We start from the raw sequence: 21,769 nt of genomic DNA on the forward strand, positions 1-21,769 counted from the left end.
GGAAAAATATTTCTATCTTGAATTCGAAAAATGATATCGTCCATCCCCGTTATTCTCGGAGTGCAATAAAGTCACATTTAAAACAACCCAACTTTGAATCTCCATTGCCACGTCAGCAAGAAGACAACAACCCCCGTCCATTTGTTTCCAACGTGGATAATGCCATGCAAGCCAAGAAACAATCCGCAACCAACATATCTTCTCAGGACAAGATCACATCATCCAAAATCCGCAACCCCAAGGTAGGAAGGAATCCACAACAAGCTAGGAAATCCATGACCACGCCCTATGGTGGGCCATCCAAAACCAAAGATAGGTTACATAATTCTCAACAAACTAGGGATGCGGAGATCAACTCCATCGTGATCAACACACCAACCAGTGAACCCGCAACCATTGCGAATGCCCATGCTAGCTCCACGTCAAATGTAATTATGACCCAACAAGAAAATACCCGAAGAGTGTTAGAAGGCATTCATTCAGTGGCTTCTAACTTTAAGCCTGAGTCCTTCGCGAACCAATTTATGACCAAGATAACTGTACCCGAGGCAGAAGTGCAGGCTTATGCAAAATTAATGCGCCAACACCTAGACCCGAGCTCCACGAGCTCTTCCAGTGACGCTGCGATGCAAGGCAAAGTTATTGAAACAAATGCAGGTATGTCAGGGGCTTTACAACCCACCAATCCCAATGATTCCTTATGAATTGCCTAAGTTGGAATTGTAGGGGAGCTGGTGGGCGAGGGTTTTCATCCTTGATTAATGATATCATTCATGAATATAAGGTTGGACTTCTCTGTTTAATGGAGACCCATATGAGTGGAGAAAAGGCTTTGCGAATAACCCGTCGAATCTCACTTGATAAATGTTTCATGGTGCAAGCACAAGGTCATGCAGAAGGACTGTGGTGTATGTGGAACTCTAGTATTTGGCAGATTAACGTTCTTGAACACTCCACTCAGTTTATTCACCTTAAGATTCAAGAGAATGTTTCTCCTTGGTACTGCACCATGGTTTATGCAAGCCCTCATAGTCAAGGGCGCATAACACTCCGGAGAGATCTCATCCGCCTTGCGAATCTTGTTGATGGCCCATGGATGTTGATGGGGGACTTTAATGCGGTTCTTTTTAATCATGAAAGATCAAGAGGCAGGGGTACATCAGTTCTTAGAGGAGATAATGCATTCCGTAATTGCATAAACCAATGTCAACTTGTTGATTTAGGTTTTAATGGTGCTCCTTTTACATGGCGTCGAGGTAACCTGTTTGAGCGATTAGATAGAGCGTTAGCTTCCTATGATTGGCGAGTTCTATTCCCTGAGGCATTGATATCACATTTCAACCCTTTAAAGTCTGACCACTGCCCAATTCTCCTAAGATTAAGACCAGACCAACCAATGCGGCATTCTAGGAGACCTTTTCGTTTTGAGGCAGCATGGTTAACCCATGAAGATTTCCCCAACATAATTCAGAATGGTTGGAATGCTAAAGATAACTGGATACAGCGGATTGGTCATACGAAGAAAATCTTAATGGATTGGAATAAATCCTCCTTTGGGAACGTATTCTATGCAAAACAAAGACTTCTTAGACGTTTAAATGGAATTGCGCGAGAGCTTTTTCTTGGTCCCAATCATTTTTTTGGAGAAACTCTAGTTCAAGCTATGGTCTGAACTAGACCTTATCCTAAAGCAAGAGGAGATAATCTAGTTCCAGAAATCACGTTGCAAATGGCTCCAGTTGGGGGATCGAAACACTAAATTTTTTCATGGTTCAACCATTATTCGTAGAAGAAAGAGTAAAGTTGAGAGACTTTTAAATGACAGCGATGAATGGACTTCACAGAAAGACGACTCGGAAAGGATGGTGACAAATTTTTATAAAAACTTATTCTCTGACTCAGGTGATGCAACACCCTTCGGTATCTCAAATGCTTTCCCTAAGCTTAATAATGATGATATAGCCCTTATAGGTGCACCTATTCGCGATGACGAGGTTTTAGCAGCTGTGAAACGCATGAGTAACTTCAAGGCGCCAGGACCAGATGGGTTGCAAGCCATCTTCTACAAGTCTCAGTGGAGTATTGTAGGTCCCGCGGTGTGTCAACTAATACATGACATTGAAGTCAACCCAAGCAAGGTTGCAGAAGTCAATGATACACTAATTGTTTTAATCCCAAAGGAGGAAACAGTTACACGTTTAAAACAAATGCGACCTATTGGCCTATGTAATGTCTCTTACAAGATCCTCACCAAAATCCTGGCACATCGTCTGAGTCAAGTCATGGAAACTCTAGTGCATCCTAACCAATGCAGTTTCATTCCACACCGTCATAGGAGGGACAACATTATAATTTTCCAGGAAGTTGTTCACTCAATGAGGCGTAAAACCGGTAGCAAAGGTTGGATGGCTATAAAAATTGATTTCGAGAAAGCTTATGATAGATTGAAGTGGTCCTTTGTGAAAGATACCCTTATGGATATTGGTCTTCCACTTCATTTTGTTGACATTGTTTGGGCCTGTATAACTTCTCCTAGATTTCGCATGCTTTGGAATGGGGAAGCCTTGGAGGAGTTCAAACCTACCCGAGGAATCCGACAAGGAGATCCGCTATCACCTTACTTGTTTGTTCTATGCATGGAACGACTATTCCATCTTATTACTGCAGCAATTGAGACTCATCATTGGAAACCAGTCAAGCTTTCTAGAGACGGTCCTCCTCTCTCTCATCTTGCCTTTGCAGATGATCTAGTCCTATTTGCGGAAGCCTCTTTAGACCAGGTAGAAATTATCCAATCCTGTCTAAACCACTTCAGCGCTAGCTCTGGTCAAAAAGTAAGTATGGAGAAAACTAGAATCTTTTTCTCTAAAAATGTCCCTCATACAACCCGTGAAGAGATTAGTTACTCCTTTGGGTTTCAACGTACTGACAACCTTGGAAGATACTTAGGCATCCCATCCCACCATGCTCGAGTTCGTCGGAGTGACTACCACGAAGTCATCGAGCGAGTCAATAAGAAGTTAAGTGGATGGAAAGCTACTGCCCTTTCCTTTACAGGGCGCCTTACTCTGTGTAAGTCCGTGATTGCAGCCATCCCAGCTTACACAATGCAATCTGTGTATCTACCGAAAAAGTATATGCGATGAAGTAGATCGCTTATGTCGTAACTTCCTATGGGGAGAGTCTTCGAATCATAAAAAATACCATGCTATTGGTTGGAATAAGATCTGTCGTCCTAAAGAGGCGGGTGGGCTAGGCCTACGATCGATGCGTAATGTAAACACAGCTTACATGATGAAGAATTGCTGGAATCTAATTCAAGATCCTCATAAGTTATGGGTTCAAGTAGTTAGAGCAAAGTACAAGTGTAAGAATGGAATCATACCTCAGGTTATGAAGACAAACAAAATGTCTAATCTATGGAAGGGTATATGTGCATCTTGGGACTTAATTAAACCACATATTTGTTGGCGTATTAATAATGGGAGAACTGCGAGCTTCTGGTATGATAAACGGTTGCGAAACCATATGCCAATTATCCATTATTCAAGCTCCTTCATCCCCCCGATGGAGCTGTTCAAGACGATCCACGAATATACCTCAGGTCAGGGCACGTGGCAGATTGACCACCTCCAATCATGGCTTCCTCAGAACATTTTAGAGACTATATATCACTTCCCACTTCCAACTAATGGCTATGGGCAGGATGTCGTGCTGTGGAGCCCCTCTAAGGATGGAGTTTTTACTACGAAGTCAGCAGTTACAATTGCATCCTCCTCTCATACAGTTTCTCACCCCCCGGCCTTTAAAGCAATATGGAGATGGAACGGCCCAGAAAGGATACGAGTCCTCCTATGGCGAGTGGTGCATGGAAGTCTAATGACAAACCAAGTAAGGGTCGATCGAGATTTAGGGACTGATCCAACTTGCCCGGTTTGCATGCAAGAAACTGAAAGCAACCTTCACGCCCTAAGAGATTGCAAATTTGCGGTAGAAATCTGGTCTTGAACTTTAGGGGGTTCTCTGCCCAGATCATTCGCTGAAGATAATATTCATGATTGGGTTCATGCTAACCTAAAGGAAAGAAGGCCATCTCACGTGAACTGGCCAATACTGTTCGCTGTCACGCTAGACTCCCTTTGGATTAGACGAAACAAAATGGTCTTCGATAATTCCTTCTCTTCATCTGAATAGGTGGTAAAGGAAATCAATGCTCGTGTTACAAAAATAGTCTCCAGCCACACAAATAATTCTTTTTTGAGTGATCCTTTGTGTGGTCACCAAGATACTCATTGGAGGTTTCCGCCTATAGGTCACATTAAATTAAATGGGGATGGAGCCGTGTCAAATGATGAAATCGGAGCTTGTGGAGGGGTTGTCCGTGATTCATCAGGCAACTTTCTACTCGCTTTCTCCAAAAAACTAGGTTGCATTTCAATCCTCAAGGCTGAACTATGGGCCATATATCAAGGGCTTCTTATCATCAAAGACCGCTATTCTAGAAGCCTTATCATTTGCGAATCAGACTCCGCTGAAGCAGTTAAACTAATTGAGGAAGGGTGTGCTCGTCACCATCCTTGCTTTGGTCTTACCCAACAAATCCAGGAATTATCTTTGTATTTTTCATCCTTTTTGTGTATTCACATTCCTAGAGAAGCCAACATTGTGGCTGATAGGTTAGCTAAACATAGTTTTTGGATAGAGGAGGAGCTAGCAGTATTCTTTTCCTCTCCTAGTTTCCTTCATTCTTTACTTTCCGCAAACCTTGTTGGTGCTGCTTAATTTTTATTTTCTTTGGGCATTTAGCCCCTTCTTTTACCAAAAAAAAAATAAAAATGACTTAAAATAGTTTTGAAATTCATTTAAAAGTGATTTCAATCTATTTGGTCCAAACAAACTTTATTTTCAAATTTAAATTTGAAAAACAAAAAACTGAAAGAAAAAAAATACAACCACTTCAAATTAAATTTATCATAACAAGTTAATTCTGGAAACCTACCAGGAAACCTATATAGCCTTACAATCAGAGAGCATGGACATTTTGTGATCTTAAAAGGTAAAATAAAAAAACTAATAACGAAGCATAATATTACGTTATTAATTAACTTATCTTTTATTTCCTTTTCCGCTCTTATCAACTAAGCAAAAAAGAAAACGATCACAAGCTTTTTTTCCATGGTGGAAGGATCATATAACCCTTTTCTGGGTATGATCGCCTCTCTTTTTGGAACATCAAAAAATTTAATGCCACTTTTCTAAATTTCCGTCTTTCTTTGACCATCACATTATATATATCCTTTAATCTGCTTCTGATATTCAAAATTTTGCTTCGCTTTGCTACCAATGCTAAATTAATTAGCAAAACATAATGAAACATGAGTTTGAACTGGAGAGCCACTAGTGCAACACCGTTTAGAATGGGAAAAAAACAACGCATTTCACGCACGAGGAAATTTTTTTAAAATAATAATACTTAATTATTAAACCTTTTATCTTAATAACTAGGTTGATGGTGTTTTTTGATCTCAGAATCTTGAGTATATCAATGACCCTCTATCGGATAATCGTAAAAGTGTTATCTTCTATCCAATATTTTACTTATAAAAATACTTTTATCTTAATCAACGAACAAAATTCAAACATGTGAATCAACTAATATAAAATTATTTCAGTTTAAGTGTTTAATCAAAGATTTCAAATTCAGATACTATACTGAATATAAAATTGATTTAAATATTTGGAAAAGAATTTTTGTCTACATAGTGACCTTATCCAACTTGAATGGAGTGCCTCATATGGGTGTCAGCCAAATATAAGGATATTTTTGTTAAAAAAAACAAAACAAAAAATTTTATCTTAAGGGTTAAGAATGATACCAATGGTGATACTACGTGTTAGAATTATATAATTAGTGAATGAATTAAGGAGTGGGGGTTAAGAAGGCAGACACATTCCCCGAGGAAGAAGGAGGTTTGGAATGATATGAGAGTGAGTACGTAAACGTAAAAATGAGAGTGTAATTGGAAAAGCAAAAGAGTGATACAGAATAGTGTGTGTTTCTGGGGACATTTATTGTATAAAGTAGCACGCTAGCTCTTCTTTTCACCTCCCCAAAAATCTTTCTTTTTGAGTGAGTGAGGTGTGACTGGGAAATTGTTGTAAATATATGAGAATGAATCCAAGGACCCACCCGACATTCCCTCCTGTTTCTTTCTTTTTTCTCTCATTCCCACTCACTCCATACTCCTTACTAAAATTACTGCATTCCTATGCCTACGTGACTTATCCATCCTTCTCACTTATCACACACACATATATTATATATAACACCTCATTCACTCTCCTTAGTTAACTAAGAGGACTCACTCTAGCTACTTCTACAGATTATAACTTGCAGTAGTATCTGTCATATTCATACTCATGCACGCGTCCTTATTAGTAATTTTAGTATCCATTATTCTATTCTATAGATACCTAGAAAAAATTAGATGCCTAGATTAATCTCATGATTCTCAATATATATTTGCAAATAATAAAATGATGACAAAAACTAGTTAAGTGCAATGTTATATAAGTAGATATATATGTGTTGTTTAATTTTAATTAATTTGATAATTTATCTTATAACTGTTACTTTCATGAACTCATCTTTCATGTCAATTAATGATTTCTAAAGTAAAATGTAAATGATTGAGTAACTGTAATTAGCTAGGTAGAATATTGCTTACAGATGTGTGCAGTAATATTTTAGGTAGGTTCTGTTGTCCTATTCCGTAGTAGTTTTACTATTTTTTTCACAAAAAAAAAAAAAAAATATATATATATATATATATAAGTCTTAATGTTGTAAGTTGTATCTAAATTTTATTCTTATTTAAATATATTTTTTATTTAATGCATTGAGACAAGCCAGTCTAGTAGGCCCTGACGACCCATGATGCTCACCTGTCATACGAGTTGCAGATGTCGCAGTTCAACGATATGTTCCTTTGCATGCATCATGTTAACTAAACGATTTCTTTTTTTACTGTCTCGTTTTTGTCTTAATTAATGGCATTTTTTTTCAGATGTGATCTTGTGTAAATGAATCCCCTTTAGTTACCAGCATATCATGTGAACACTCTTCAGAATTATTTTTTATATATTAAGATTCGTTTGATCATCGTCCAACAACAACATAGGGTGCCGTTGGCTATCTAAGACCATGTGTCATTCAAAAGATGAAAAGAAAATTAGAAACTTCTTCTAACGTGTCTCATTATTACCTATATAAGCTCTTCTCCTCCCCCAACTGAGTTAAATATTAATTAATCATACCATAAGATTACTAATTTCATTCTCATGCGCATGTATATAAAGATACAGTATATTATACTTTGTCTGAGTTCACCAAATAATGGTTGTATAATATTTTGAAGAAAAAAAAAATCTTTGACATATTAAGTAACTTTTTCAACGTATTTTCTTCAATATTTAGACTTTTGATACTTTATCAAAAGCGTATTTTGCTCACCACTGTACGCAGCCTTTATATTTGGATTCGTATAATAGTTAAAATCTTAATATAAGAAATCAAATCACGCATATTAATTCCATCTGTTCTTGATATGCGAGCTTCTTAATCTTTCTTTTCGATCGATTTGCTCTTTTGACTATGGAAACCTAAAGATTTTCCTGGATCTGTTAATCTAATAAAGAAAGTAGTCGTCACTCGTCAATATTGTACTCCCAACAACATGTATATCTTCACTTGTGTAATTTGACTTTAATTTTGGCATCGATGGTCATCAAACTGTCATCGTTTTTTAAGTTCTAGTGGGTTGGTCTATTTAAATATAACTCTTCTAATATTAATCTTTCACAAAGAATAAATTGAATAATTATAATCATTAATTACAATATTAATACTGTTGAATATAAACAATTAATTCATTATATTTATGCATACATATATTTAATCATAGTTTTAATCGTTAATTTTGCAATTAATAGTTAAAACTCCTCACTTTACTTTTAAGGTGAACTCCGATCCACACTTTAGAAGACACAAATTTGATTTTTAGTTAAGCATCATTTAAGCATGTCATTTAATATGCTTTGTTTTGTTTCTAATCATACTAAAAGATAAGTGTTCCCAGCTGTAAATAAGTGCTGGGGTATACATAACCCTGGGTGGACCCATCTATTCCAAACGTATTCATATGTTACTTCTTTTGTTTTTCCTTTGTGGTCCCCCTTTTTATTCACACAATTTGTTTTTAATCCAAGTTCCTCATTAAACATTGAACCACTTCACATTTGTCTTACATATCTCTAGTAAAACTTGTTTTGTTTACATAAAGTGGGCCTGATCTGTCTCAGTTAATGAAGCCTCAAAATTTTCACTTTCCCTCTTTGTTGAAAATTTGTTAGGGAATATGCTAACCAAATCATTTGATCGAGTCCATAGATGTAGCAGGATTCATTAGATCACAATGAAAAAAAACTGCACATTCACAATCAATGCATAAAGGGATCCTTTTCTTCTAAGTAGAGAAACCCTATTGTCTTCACCACTTTTCCAACTTTGAAATATAATGTTCCAATGATTTGGACACACCCTTCCAATCAAAACCACATCCTTTATAAAGGGTTGGTTTGGGGGGCATTGAATGATGACCCCAAAATGAGTGAGACTCTAATTATCTACTTAGTGGTGCTCCATTATTTTGAATTATAAGAAAAGGATAAAAAGAGTGCTCAAAGAAACAAACATAGATGCCCCCACCTGATCGCATATTATGATATAGCTCATTTGTTTTTAGCTTTTTATCTTTTCACAGTAAGCTATCTGATCACACACATATGAAGCATTCAATCATGAGAGAATATAGTGTAAAAACGACAAGAGACATTAAACTCAAAAGGGCATGTAAATTAGATGATGTATTTGATAAATAAGCTTTTCAGAAAGTAATTAATGAATTTGACTGCAAAAGAGGTGCTAATTAAATTTTACTTAATCTCAAAAGTTTAAAACGTCACAGGAACTGCTGAGTGCTGACTGCGTATATTTCTTCTGATAATTAATATTATTTTTAGAATTAATATTCTCTGTGCGATCATCCCTATGGTACTTCTTTGAAAGCTTTAGTATAATTTGGATGTTCTTTCCACACACTTTCAACCGAAGCACTTCCTTTGTTTGTTATATAGTGCATTAATTAACTAGCAGATTCTTTTTGGCGCTTTTAATGCACTGGAGAATAAGAAAGTTGCATAATGAGAATATTTGCTTTTATTCTATAGTTTTTTTTTTCTCCTTTTGCTTCCTTTTAGTTCTTCAAATATACCTTAAACTCTTAAACAGATCCTAACCTTGGAATCGACGCTATATGTATACTTCCAAAATCAAGCCCTCCACAGACCTTAATTTTTATCCCTCCCATTTTCTCTTTTAAATGATAAATTTAAAAGTAAAGGTATATAATGATTAATTCCTCATCATGCTTCGAATCTTGCAAGGTCAGATTAATGTGACTACGTGAGGACCCATATGCTTCTTATTCACTTGGTCAAAGGACTGTCTAATCGTGCATTATTCTTCTAATTTTGCTCTGTAAGACTTCATTTTAAGTGTGTCTAAGTACAAATAATTAAAAAGGTGAATACAATTCAGGAAATTTAACAGAAACGTATATTATTATTTTTGGGATCAATCTTAGTCTAGGGCATCAAATTAAGAAACTGGTCAATAACAGCAAGTCACTGACTAGACTCTATCTCAGTATTATTATTTTCACTTTCTTCCTTCAAATTTAATTACCAAGCTTGGCTTGTTTATAATCATCGGAGTAAGCTAATTATTGAAGTTGCATATATATTTTCCAAAAAAAATAAAATTATAAGGATATTTAAGTATGAAACTTAACATTAAGTGGAGTTAATTAATTAATTAATTACAATCATACACTACATGCTATAGTACTATCTCAAGATCTGAAGAGATCCTAGCTACCTTTCATGCATCTCGACGAGAATATATTGTAATGAGGATAAAATAAATATTCTTTTTCCTCACACCCCAAAAAGAAAGAATGAAGGAAAGCAAAAGAGGATAATTTTAAATAAAATAAAGATATATATATATATATATATATAAATTGAAGTAATCTTAAAGGGTAAAAACATGTTATGAAAGTAGTCAAAAAGTTACATGGCTGAAAGTTGATAATAAAACTCTTACAGAAATGTTTTCTGGCATCCAAGAAAAAACAAATGAGGCCTCAGTGTTTGTATAAACGAAATGGGAACACAAATGAGTGTGCATAATAACAGTATATTTCAGTTCTGCTTCCTTTTTTTGGTAACACAAAAGGTTTTTTAAGTGGGTTGTTGGAAATTAGATGAGATTAATAGAAAAAGGTGATTGCAGTTTGCAGGAGGAGAGAGGAGAGAGGCTGAAAAAGATCCAATAATGCTGTGAAGGATAGCAGACAGAGAGTTGCTTTTCGGGTACTTGGGGAATAAAATGCTGTCTCTCTACGAGGATTGGCGTGAAGAGAGAGAGAGAGAGAGAAGCCCTTTATTTTCTCTGTCTCTTTTCAACAACCTGATTCATATAAATCAGGGGGAAAAGCCTTAAATAATGAATTAGTATATGAGAAGAGATTATATTTGTATAACCAAGATAGATATGAGACCACAAAAAAAAAATTAATGTGAAGATAAAAAATATTATTTGAATCATATATAATAATATATAATTTTTTCCCCATTTTTATCTCTTTTAACCTTCCTCACTTTCTCCTTTAGTACCTTTTTTTGAAATTCTGCTGGGGTTGTCTGCCTATTCAAAGGTTGATGTGGAAGGAGAGAAGCTTTGTGACACCAAGTAAGAATTTTGAATTGTGGGTCCCCTTTGTTGTGTTGTAATCTCTAATTTCTTACACAACCTCATTTGCACACATTAATTGAAGAAAGAACATAATTTAATTTTAAGTATATCATCTAATTAATCAATGGAATCAAATTGCTAACCTATACCCCTTTGTAATATGATCAACATGCATGCATATTGCTGTTGCAGCCATAGCAGTATGACTGCAATATACAGCTTTTCACCCTTTTATATACAATAATGCCTGATTGATACAGCTCAAATTAATTCAGCAACAATATTGTGCATTGAGCCAATTGGAATTTTTTAATAAAGCCATGTATCATTAGAAAAACAACATTAGTTCTAATTAAGAATAAGAAAATAAAAAAATGTGATGAGTTAAAAATCAGATAACACCTCATTACATCAGTAACACATGTTTAGATCAGTATGGACTGCACCTATAACTGTAAACTGGAAGAGAGAGAGAGAGAGAGCAATGAAGTGGAAATAAAAAGCTAAGAAAAAGCTGTTGCTTTAAGCTAAAACCAAAAGAGAATTAAACAAAAAAGAAAAAATGAAAAAAATAAATGAATTAAAATAATGAGTGACAAGAGGTATACTATAAAGAAGCAGTGAGGCCTAGTCTGGTGTTTCTAAAGCTTAACTACTTGCTCTAAGCTTTGTGATACAAACTCTCTCTTTTTCTCTCATTCTACATTTGTTCTCGTCTTTCAACTAGCTTTGAGTTAGTTCTTCTAATCACAAGAACAAGAACTCAAGGGGGTGGTGTTGGTGTTTGGAGAGAAAGAAAGAACAGAAGAGAGAAAGAAGCAGTGTGGTTGTGAAGAAAAGGTTCGAAAAGAAAGGGGGTGGTGTGGGGGGGGTGGTTTTATCCAAGTGATGCGCTCAGGAGCTTGTACATTGCAACAGACCCTCACAGCGGAGGCTGCTTCAGTGTTGAAGCACTCTCTCGGGTTGGCACGCAGAAGGGGCCATGCACAGGTCACCCCTCTGCATGTGGCTGCAACTTTGCTGAGCCTAAGAGCCAGTTCTCTCAGAAGGGCTTGCCTCAAGTCTCAGCCACACCAAACCTCACACCCTCTTCAGTGCAGGGCCCTTGAGCTTTGCTTCAATGTGGCCCTCAACAGGCTCCCAACCACTCCAGGCCCATTGCTCCACTCTCAGCCTTCCCTCTCCAATGCCCTCATTGCTGCTCTCAAGCGGGCCCAGGCCCACCAGAGAAGAGGCTGCATTGAGCAGCAGCAGCAGCAGCCTCTTCTCACCATCAAGGTTGAGCTTGAACAGCTTATTATATCCATCCTTGATGACCCTAGTGTTAGTAGGGTTATGAGGGAAGCTGGTTTTTCCAGCACTGCTGTTAAGACCAACATAGAGGACACTTCTTCAGCTCCTTCTGTTTTCCAGTGTTACAACGCTTCTGGTGGCGTTTTCTCCTCTCCTTGCTCTCCTTCTCCAAGTGAGAATCAGAGAGATAGCATCAACACTGTCAATGCTTTCAGACAGAACCAGAACCAGAACCACTTCCTGGCTGCTTACACTTCTGAGTTGAAGAAGGCCTCAGCCTCAGTGTTTCCCATCACTGAGTCACTACCACCAAACTCTTCCAAGGAGGATATCAAGGTGGTTCTTGATGTCCTCTTGAGGAAGAAGAAGAGGAACACTGTCATAGTTGGTGACTCAGTGCCACTCACTGAAGGCCTTGTGGGGGAGCTCATGGGGAAGCTGGAGAGAGGAGATGTGCCTGATGAGTTGAAGTCAACACATTTCATCAGGTTTCAGCTTGCACCGGTTTCTTTAAGGTTCATGAAGAGGGATGAAGTGGAAATGAGCCTCTCAGCACTGAAAAGGAAGGTGGATTCTGTTGTTACATCAGGAGGAGGAGGTGCTATTTTCTATGTTGGAGACCTGAAGTGGACAGTGGAAGCAAGTGAAAAGGAGGATGGGGATGTTTGTGGTTATAACCCAGTTGATCATCTAGTTGCTGAGATAGGGAAGCTATTTTGTGACTCCAACACTAAGGTGTGGCTTCTGGCCACAGCAAGTTATCAAACATACATGAGGTGCCAAATGAGGCAACCCCCTCTTGAGACTCAGTGGTGTCTTCAAGCTGTTCCTGTTCCATCAGGTGGACTTGGCTTGAGTCTTCATGCTTCCAGGTAATTAATTATCTCTTGCTTAATCACTTTCATTAGTTAATTTAATGCCAAAAGATGCAATTAATTTAAAATAGAATGCAAGCTAGTCTAGTCAAAAAGAAAGAAAATGGAGCATGTAGTTAATTCAAAGTTGTTCAGTGATGAACATTGTTTAATTTGAGGGGTTAATTTGTTTTGCATTTTGTTGCTAAGTACGTACGGTGTCTGGACTATGCCAGAAGCCACTGTCAAAAGCATGGTTGGTTGGTAAGGTAGACGTGAGGCAGTGCCTTTCTGCTTCACTTTGCTTTGTCAGTATATATAGAACCTCTTAGACATTACGGATTCACATGATACAATGTGTAGAAGGAACCGTATATACTTTACCAAAAGGAAAAGAAAGAGTTAAATATTCCTTGTTGCAAACATTTCATTTTCTCAAGCATGATTCACAGTAACCTTTTGGAAGGTAGCTAGCAAGAACGTGGTAAAAATGTGACAAGATTTGAAAAGTGCACTACCTAGCTTCTGATGCAGAATATATTCAAAACCCAAGTGTCTTTTTGTTTACCATTAGATGTTCATCGAATCTTCTCCCCTCAATTTGCAGTCTTCATGATTCAAAGATGACAATCTCCCAGAACCCGTCTCTTATGCTGGAAACAAGACTCTTCAAGGAGGAGCAGGATAAACTCAACTGTTGTGAAGAATGTGCCTCCAATTATGAAAAAGAAGCTCAGTTGTTCAAACCAGGCCAGAACAAACTGTTGCCTTCCTGGCTTCAGTCTCATACCACAGAAGCCCATCATAAGGTAGCAAAACTCAAGTTCTTTTATCACTCTTGTATAAAATGAGAAAAAAAACGTAACTCCTAAAATAATCAATCTCATATATAATCTTAATCTCAAATTTGAGATTATAGATTAATAAATGAATAATTAAGATTAAAAAATTAAAATCAATTTTTAAAAAATATAATTTGTGTATTTTTAATCTTAACTATTTATTAATAAGATTGTGAATGCTTATCATGTATGAATCATTAAACTAATTAAGTAGTTTTTACGCTGAGAATAAATGACTTAAATATTTTTTAAAAGTATTTTAACAAGTTCAAGATATAAATTTGTTAAGGTACTCTTTTTAGAAAATAAGTAGATAGAGTTTAATAAGCATGCAATGTAATATCAACTAATCTTACATTAGTCTAAATGGAATTATTATAAAATTTAATTAATTTATTGTGATTGGACAACTTTTTATAAATTTTTTACGATGTCTTTACATTAATTTTTGGTTAAAATACTGCGAGTGCAGATATTCATAGACAAAAAAAAAGTATTACTTATTCTTGTTACAATAGTTGAGGCTTATGAACAAACTCAATGTTTTCAGGATGAGTTAAGCCAGTTGAAAAGGAAATGGAACAGGCTATGTCAGTGTCTCCACCAGAGCAAGCAGCCTCAGAATCATTGGAGCAACAGTTTACATGGCAACCACAGTTCAAACGGAAAGATCTACCCTTACAACTCATCATACCCTTGGTGGCCAAACCAAGGAAGTGTGTTCACAGATTCAAGCTCAATATCTTTTGCTGATTCAGCTGCCAAACCCGCATATAGCTCCAACATTGTCCCTCGGTTCCGGCGCCAGCAATCATGCACCATTGAGTTCAATTTCAGTGATGTGAGTCAGAAAAAGCCATCACCACCAGCCTTGGACTCTCTCAAGGGCATGGAAGGTAATAACGAAGTAAAGATTACTCTTGCTCTTGGCAATTCAACATTCGGTGGTTCGGGGCAAACGGTGGAAAATATCATAACTACTACTACTGATAGAACACTGCGACGAGCTCATATTTGTAAACTGTTGCAGGAGAATGTGCCATGGCAATCTGAGACGGTTTCTTCCATAGCTGAGGCCTTGGTTGATTCCAAATCTGCAAAGCAAAGTGCTACTACTTGGTTGTTGTTGCAAGGAACTGACTCTATTGGGAAAACAAGGTTGGCACGTACTATTGCTGAATCAGTGTTTGGCTCAGTGGATATGCTCCTTCACTTGGACATGCTGAAAAGCAAGGAGAATAATTCAGCAACCCCGTTTGCTGAAATGGTGGCTGGAGCATTGAAGAGCCATGAGAAGCTTGTGATTCTGGTAGAAAGTTTGGATTTTGCGGATGCCCATTTCAGGAAGTTCCTTGTTGATGGGTTTGAGACTTCAAAGTTTGGAAATTTAAGTAGGAATGAAGAGAGTTCAGGCCAAGCAATATTTATTTTGACCAATGGTGATAGTAGAGGCAGTGAAGAGGAGAACAAGAAGGAGTCTGTGATGAAGTTGGTGTTGCAGGTAAATGAAACCAAGCCTACCTTGGAGTCTTCATCACCTTGTTTGGGTCAAAAGAGAAGGGATGAAGTACTGGATTTGTTTACCAAGGTTAAGAAACCAAGGATTGAGGAGAAGGAGGAGGGTGTATTGGTTTATGAACAAGGGAACAGAAAGAAAGTGTTTTCAAGGCATTCAAGCTTTAACAATCTTGACCTGAACATGAAAGCTGGTGAAGAAGAGGATGATGGGGAAGAGAAAACAGGTGGAAGCAGTCCAATTTCAAGTGATTTGACAAGGGAAACTGTGGCAGATCCATTGAGCTGGAATGGGTGTCTTGAGTCAATTGAGAACAGGTTTGAGTTGAATGAGAGGGAGAGGGAAGTGGGGGAGATGTTTTTGTCAAAGATAAAAGAGTCTTTTGAGGAGGTATATGGGGTGGTGAAGTTTACTGTAGAGGAGAGGGTGATAGAGGAAATTGGTGTGGGGTGTGGTACATTTACTAACAGCATGTTTGAGAAATGGCTGAAAGACATTTTTCAAAGCAGTTTACAGACAGTTAACTTTGGTGGGAGGGAGGGTATAGGTTTTACACTTTGTTGGGGTGGTAAAGGTGATAGGAAATGGGATAGTGGCTTCATGGGTTCATGTTTGCCCAACAATGTTCAAGTTAACTACTTCATGGATTGACTGACTTTGGATAATAGTGGGGGGGTTTGTAAAATGCAAGTGATAGCCTTTGTGTAACTGCTAATTTTCATTATAGAATGTGCTTGTTTTTCTTCTGTTTTCAAACCTTTTGCCAACCCCTTTCTTTTCTTACTAATCCAATAATTTTATTCAATGTTTTAAATAAATAACATGCAGCCGCATAGTGATCACAATTGTACCACCATAATTTTCCACAATGTCAAGTATCATGAAAAAATTGGGACACAATTCTAAAATCTTTGTTTTATTCATTCAGTTGGCAGGAATTTAACTGAATCCATGTCTGTCGGAGAACAAACAGAGGGATCTAGATTATTACAATGTCTAGCTGTTTGATCCATGAATTGAAGATGTTAAATGCATGCTTTGCAATTATGAGCAGCATCTTGTTATGAAATCAATGAATTTATATTTTGAGGGGGTGGTTCAGTTGAAATAAATTATCGGTAACATATATATCATGGACTTAAAGATGTAGTTTGTCCATTTGCACATACTTGGCCATGTCTTATAAGACACAATTATAAATGATCCATTTAAAAACATTGGCAAGGCTTTTCTAAAATGAACTTGTCTTTAAAATAAATAAGTAATGATGGTTTTTATTTAATTTAAAAGGTATTCTGATCTCAATTTCCTGAAATTTAAGGTGGATACAACTTTATTTGCTTATTTTGGGAGACCAATTTTGTTTCTGAATTGATCCTTTCGATCCATGTTTTAAAATCTCCTTCTTTCATCAGAAGAACGTTAATCCAAATTTGCAGGGGAGTATAAACAGTTTATGTTGGTATATATTATGGAACAATATAAAGATTAAAGTGTGCATAATTTCATATACTGGTGAAGATGAAGTTACAGCACCAATGATAATTTGTTAGACAATAACTTTAATGAGGATTTTTTATGCCAATGATAGTTTGCAACAGAAAATGATCCATCCACATAACATCTCTCCTCCAGTAGCATGTGCATATCTGGTGAGAGGTGTCCACTCTGCATGACCAGAGTGAAATGCTTAATTACACATTCTAAAGGTTTACCTATTTCATTAGCCAATTCTACTGTGATTCAATCCTTTTGTATTTCTCATGTATTAATTGGAAGATTATGTTTCGAGATAACAAAATCATGGAAATTTGAAAAGTCGTTGATGTTCCCTTACAATGATTAGGTGGCAAATCATTAAGGTTGTCACTGCCAAAAATTATTGTAGCTGTAACCAGTAGATTAAGTAAGCATTGTAATAAACACAGTTTTTACTTTTTAATTGATCCATGTGAAGTAACCATATGCCCATAAGGAACAAACTAATCATCTTTTTTTTTTTTACCCGTGACTTTATCACACATATATATACATTAGAAAATATTTTCCTCTTTAATATGATCAAAGGGTTTTTTTTCCTTATAGTTAAGATGATTTTGTTAGTTAGAATATTTTGATATATACTTTAATATAATCTAAATTAAATGTATATCGTATGGAAGTTTAAATGATAATTCATTACAGCAATTTCAATTGAAACGTTAATGTTTTTAGAGTCTTTATGATTGCAATCGTGATTATATCAGTTATATTTGTCTATAATTTTTCGTAATATCAAAGAACAAGTTAAAATTGTCATATGATGATTTATTTACATTTTTGGATCCACATTTCGAAGGAACTAATCTTTAATTATGTAATTTACATTTTACTCACACTTCATATAAAAAAATAAAATAAAAAATGACAAAAGTAATTACATGAGGCGAAAACGTGTATCCAAATACACTATTAACTTAAATTGCATCAAATGCAGTCCATGTAATTCATGAATTGTGTTGAAGAAAAAAATGAAGCCGACAAAAATGGTTCTATTTTGATAATATTTCTAAGAATGTAATTTCGCAAGTTTCTATAGATACATTAATTATGTTTGGAAAAGAGACCCAAATATTTAGGTTCTCTTATCTTAAGTTTTATTTTATTTTTGCTCCATTATTCTTGTGTTGCTTTTAATCCATGTGTTGTTCGGCCATGCACAAATATATATGTACCAACCCAATGAAAACCAAAGAACAAGACTCCACTACAAGACATTGACGCTTTCTGGTTCGAATTTAATTCTTCAAAATTCTTTATCATTGCTTTGACCTTAAAGGTTGCATGATTGAACGGCGTATGTGGGTCCTGTCTTCCCATCTTAGAACACCATCATGGCTTTGATTTTCTGCGTTAGATTAAGATATGATCCTAAATTTTATATTTCTTTAGTAAAAGCACTTGAGTGTCTTGCTGTTTTAATTATGTAAAGTTACTCTATGATAGCTGAATGATAGATATCTCTTCAATATAATTCAATTACTGTGTGGCCCATATGAATAATGGACCACAATGTACACCACCAAACTTATTGTACATGGGATATTAAAAAAAAAAAAAAATTCATTACGACAATAAGTATAATTAGTAGTTTCATTCTACGAGACAAAAATACAGATTTTCAAGTATGAAACAGAATATGAAAATAATAATAATAATAATAATAATAATAATAATAATATATAATAGTAATAATAATAAAATGATTAGTCACAGTTATACCAAAAAACAAATATTACATTACACATATTGAGAGGTATATATATTCAATCTAATCTATACAATTTAAAAAGTTGTACACTAAATTCTTCTCATGTGACTAAAGTGAGTGCAAGCTGTGTATGGTATAAAAGTATATCGTACCCTTCTTAAAATTTAATAAACTTATAATAATTTGATTTAGTTTTAGAATCTACAGTATTTTCTGTTGGTCAATCTTCACTAATAAATATTCCCTGCAAATTTTTAATACTTACACTGTTTCGGTACAACATAGAGTTTCAAACAAGTAAAAATGAGCAAAAGAATAAATATTTAACAGTTAAAAATATTTCTATAAAAATCTTATTTTGGCCTATGATTCTAGTAATCTGATACCATATTAAGCATTCCATTAATTAGGTTCAGAGTATGATTATTATAAACTGTAGAATTCTTCCTGCCAAATCTTATCATAACTATTTTTAGATTTTGCAAAAAAAAAAACACTATATTTTAGATATTCAAACTTAAGATTAGTGATTAAGTTAAGAATTTAATTTTAATATATTGTTAAAGTAATATATATATATATATATATATATATATATGAGGAGGGTTCAAACGACACCGGTGTAACTTTTACTAAGTGTTACACCGCTCAATAACTTTATATTAAATGTGAATTTTGAAAATTCAACCGTTAGATTGAAAGTTCATATCTCTTAGATCATATATATCAAATTTTATATTAATCTAAGATGATTTGATACTTTATTCTCATAAAAAAAAATTGACGTAATATATACATTTCAAAATATATTAAAATATGAACACTTTGATTACCTTCAAGTTGTTATTCAATTTTAACAAAATTTGACATATGATCTAAGAGATATGAGCTTTCAATCTAACGTTTAGATTTTCAAAATTCACATTTAATATAAAGTTATTAAGGGTGTAACACTTAGTAAAAGTTACACCGATGTCATTTGAACCCTCCTCAACAACTTGAAAGTAATCAAAGTGTTCATATTTTAGTATATTTTGAAATGTATATATTACTCCAATTTTGTTTTATGAGAATGAAGTATCAAATCATCTTAGATTAATATAAAATTTGATATATATGATCTAAGAGATATGAACTTTTAATCTAACAGTTGGATTTTTAAAATTCACATTTAATATAAAGTTATTGAGCGGTGTAACACTTAGTAAAAGTTACACCAGTGTCGTTTGAACCCTCCTCATATATATATATATATATATATATGTATGTATATATATATGTATATATATATATATATGTATATATATGTGTATATATATATATATATATAAGTGTGTGTATGTGTGTGAAAGAGATTAAATGACATTAATATAACTTTTATTAACTATTACACCTTTCAATTTAATGTGAATTTTGTTAAAATTGAGCAACAATTTGATGGTAATCAAAGTTATTATATTTTAATATATTTTGAAATGTATATATTATGAAAATTTTGATTTATATGAATGAGATATCAAATGATCTCAGATTAAATAGAATTTTGTATATATATCTAACAATAAGTTTTAAAAGATAATGATTTGATTGAAAGTTATTGAACAGTGTAATAGTTATATTAGTGACATTTGATCTCTCCTTATATATATATATATGTGTGTTGGAATACAAACAATATTTCATATCGCTAAAATATGAGAGGAAATAAAAAATTTATGAAACACAAATATATTTTATCAAAAAAAAGTCTTTTAAATGATGATTAAAAGCAAAATTACGAAATTATAAATTCAAATAAACAATATCTTACCATTAATGAGTTGGATGTAAATAATCAATAAAATAATAATATATAATTCTTCTCTTGATAAATATATTTCTATAAGACAAACATTACATCATAACTCTATCAATATATACTGTTAGTAAATTAAAAATCATTTTAGATATAACTTATAAAATAATTACAAAGAAAATAATATTAGCATAAGTGATAATCATTATTAGATGACCATGTAAAAAATACACTTGATCAACATATGCTAATTAAATTCCTAGGCTAGTAAAGGTTATTTTTAATTTCTGTAAATTAAACTACATTGTTCAGTTGTCGATATTAGTCCACTTTAAACGCATAAAGTGGTTAATGAATCACGATCAAATAGAAAGGGGGGACTCTGCCGTTTTGATTTGATTTATTTACATTCTTTTGGTTTGGTTGTCACTTTCTTACTTTAACCATGAGGGAATAGTAAAGCATGTGATGATAGGGTAGAGTTTCTCCAAAAGCTGTACTCTTATTAAGATTTCATAATGACAAACTCCATTTTGGTGTCTTTTGTAATGTTATAGGGTACCTTCACTCTTTTGGGACCCTCGCTTTCTGATTGAATTAGTGCTCTAAAAGACCTATCAATGGTGTTCAGTTGGAAATAAAAGTGTACAATGATATAATTGTTATACCCAATCATCACTGTTGAGAATGCAATTAATTAAAACCTTTTTAAAAGAATACAAGTTGAATAGCCTAAAAAGATATTAGCGCAATAAGCCTGAAATCATTACGGTTGTAGTAGTGTTGGTATGCTTTATTTTAAGTGACGTATATAAATTTTTTAATAAGATTTAGGATAAGGGTAGACAGTCCATTTAAAATTAAGATAAATTATCAATCTAATTAGAACACAAAGATTATAGAACAATGACATTCTTTTAAAAGTTAAACATAATTCATTTGATTATGATGATGAGTAAAATGTCTAACAAATGAAAAAAAAATTGGTGTCCCTGTAGTACACATTTCCTTACAGTTTTTCTTTTTCTTTTAATAACTTTATTTTTGTCAAGAAAAATCCAATCATACAAAAGTGGGTGTTGCTATTTAAAGAAAAAGAAAACATGTACTGAGAGGACATAAAAAATTTCCCCATTTGATGATACCGACACACGGTGTCGGCGGAACGAGTGAACAAGATAGTGTTGAGTGTGAGAAATATACGAGGGGAGTGAATTCAATTAAGTGTTTTTAGTCGAGCTTATCTCTAATTTTGTCTGGTAAATACGAGTGCGTGGGGCAGTATTCGTTAGGAGCTTGCCACATGATACTTTGAGAGCATTAATGTCAAAGCATTATTAACG

At 34.5% G+C, this 21,769-nt stretch overlaps 2 protein-coding genes across 2 annotated transcripts; both read left to right on the plus strand.

Annotated features, from left to right (window-relative positions):
* The first annotated feature begins 802 nt into the window (after window positions 1–802).
* LOC145954250 (uncharacterized) lies at window positions 803–1,672 on the plus strand. The gene has a single exon (XM_083068135.1). The coding sequence runs from the start codon at window positions 803–805 to the stop codon at window positions 1,670–1,672; it is 870 nt and encodes a 289-aa protein (XP_082924261.1).
* A 9,809-nt stretch (window positions 1,673–11,481) lies between these two features.
* LOC109815360 (protein SMAX1-LIKE 4) lies at window positions 11,482–16,137 on the plus strand. Its single transcript, XM_020380070.3, has 3 exons — window positions 11,482–13,041; window positions 13,631–13,832; window positions 14,416–16,137. The coding sequence occupies exons 1-3, from the start codon at window positions 11,765–11,767 to the stop codon at window positions 16,030–16,032; spliced, it is 3,096 nt and encodes a 1,031-aa protein (XP_020235659.1). The 5' UTR covers window positions 11,482–11,764; the 3' UTR covers window positions 16,033–16,137.
* The last annotated feature ends 5,632 nt before the right edge of the window (window positions 16,138–21,769 follow it).

Source organism: Cajanus cajan, chromosome 1, assembly GCF_000230855.2.
Source record: "Cajanus cajan strain Asha chromosome 1, NIPB_CcT2T_4, whole genome shotgun sequence".
NCBI lineage: Eukaryota > Viridiplantae > Streptophyta > Magnoliopsida > Fabales > Fabaceae > Cajanus > Cajanus cajan.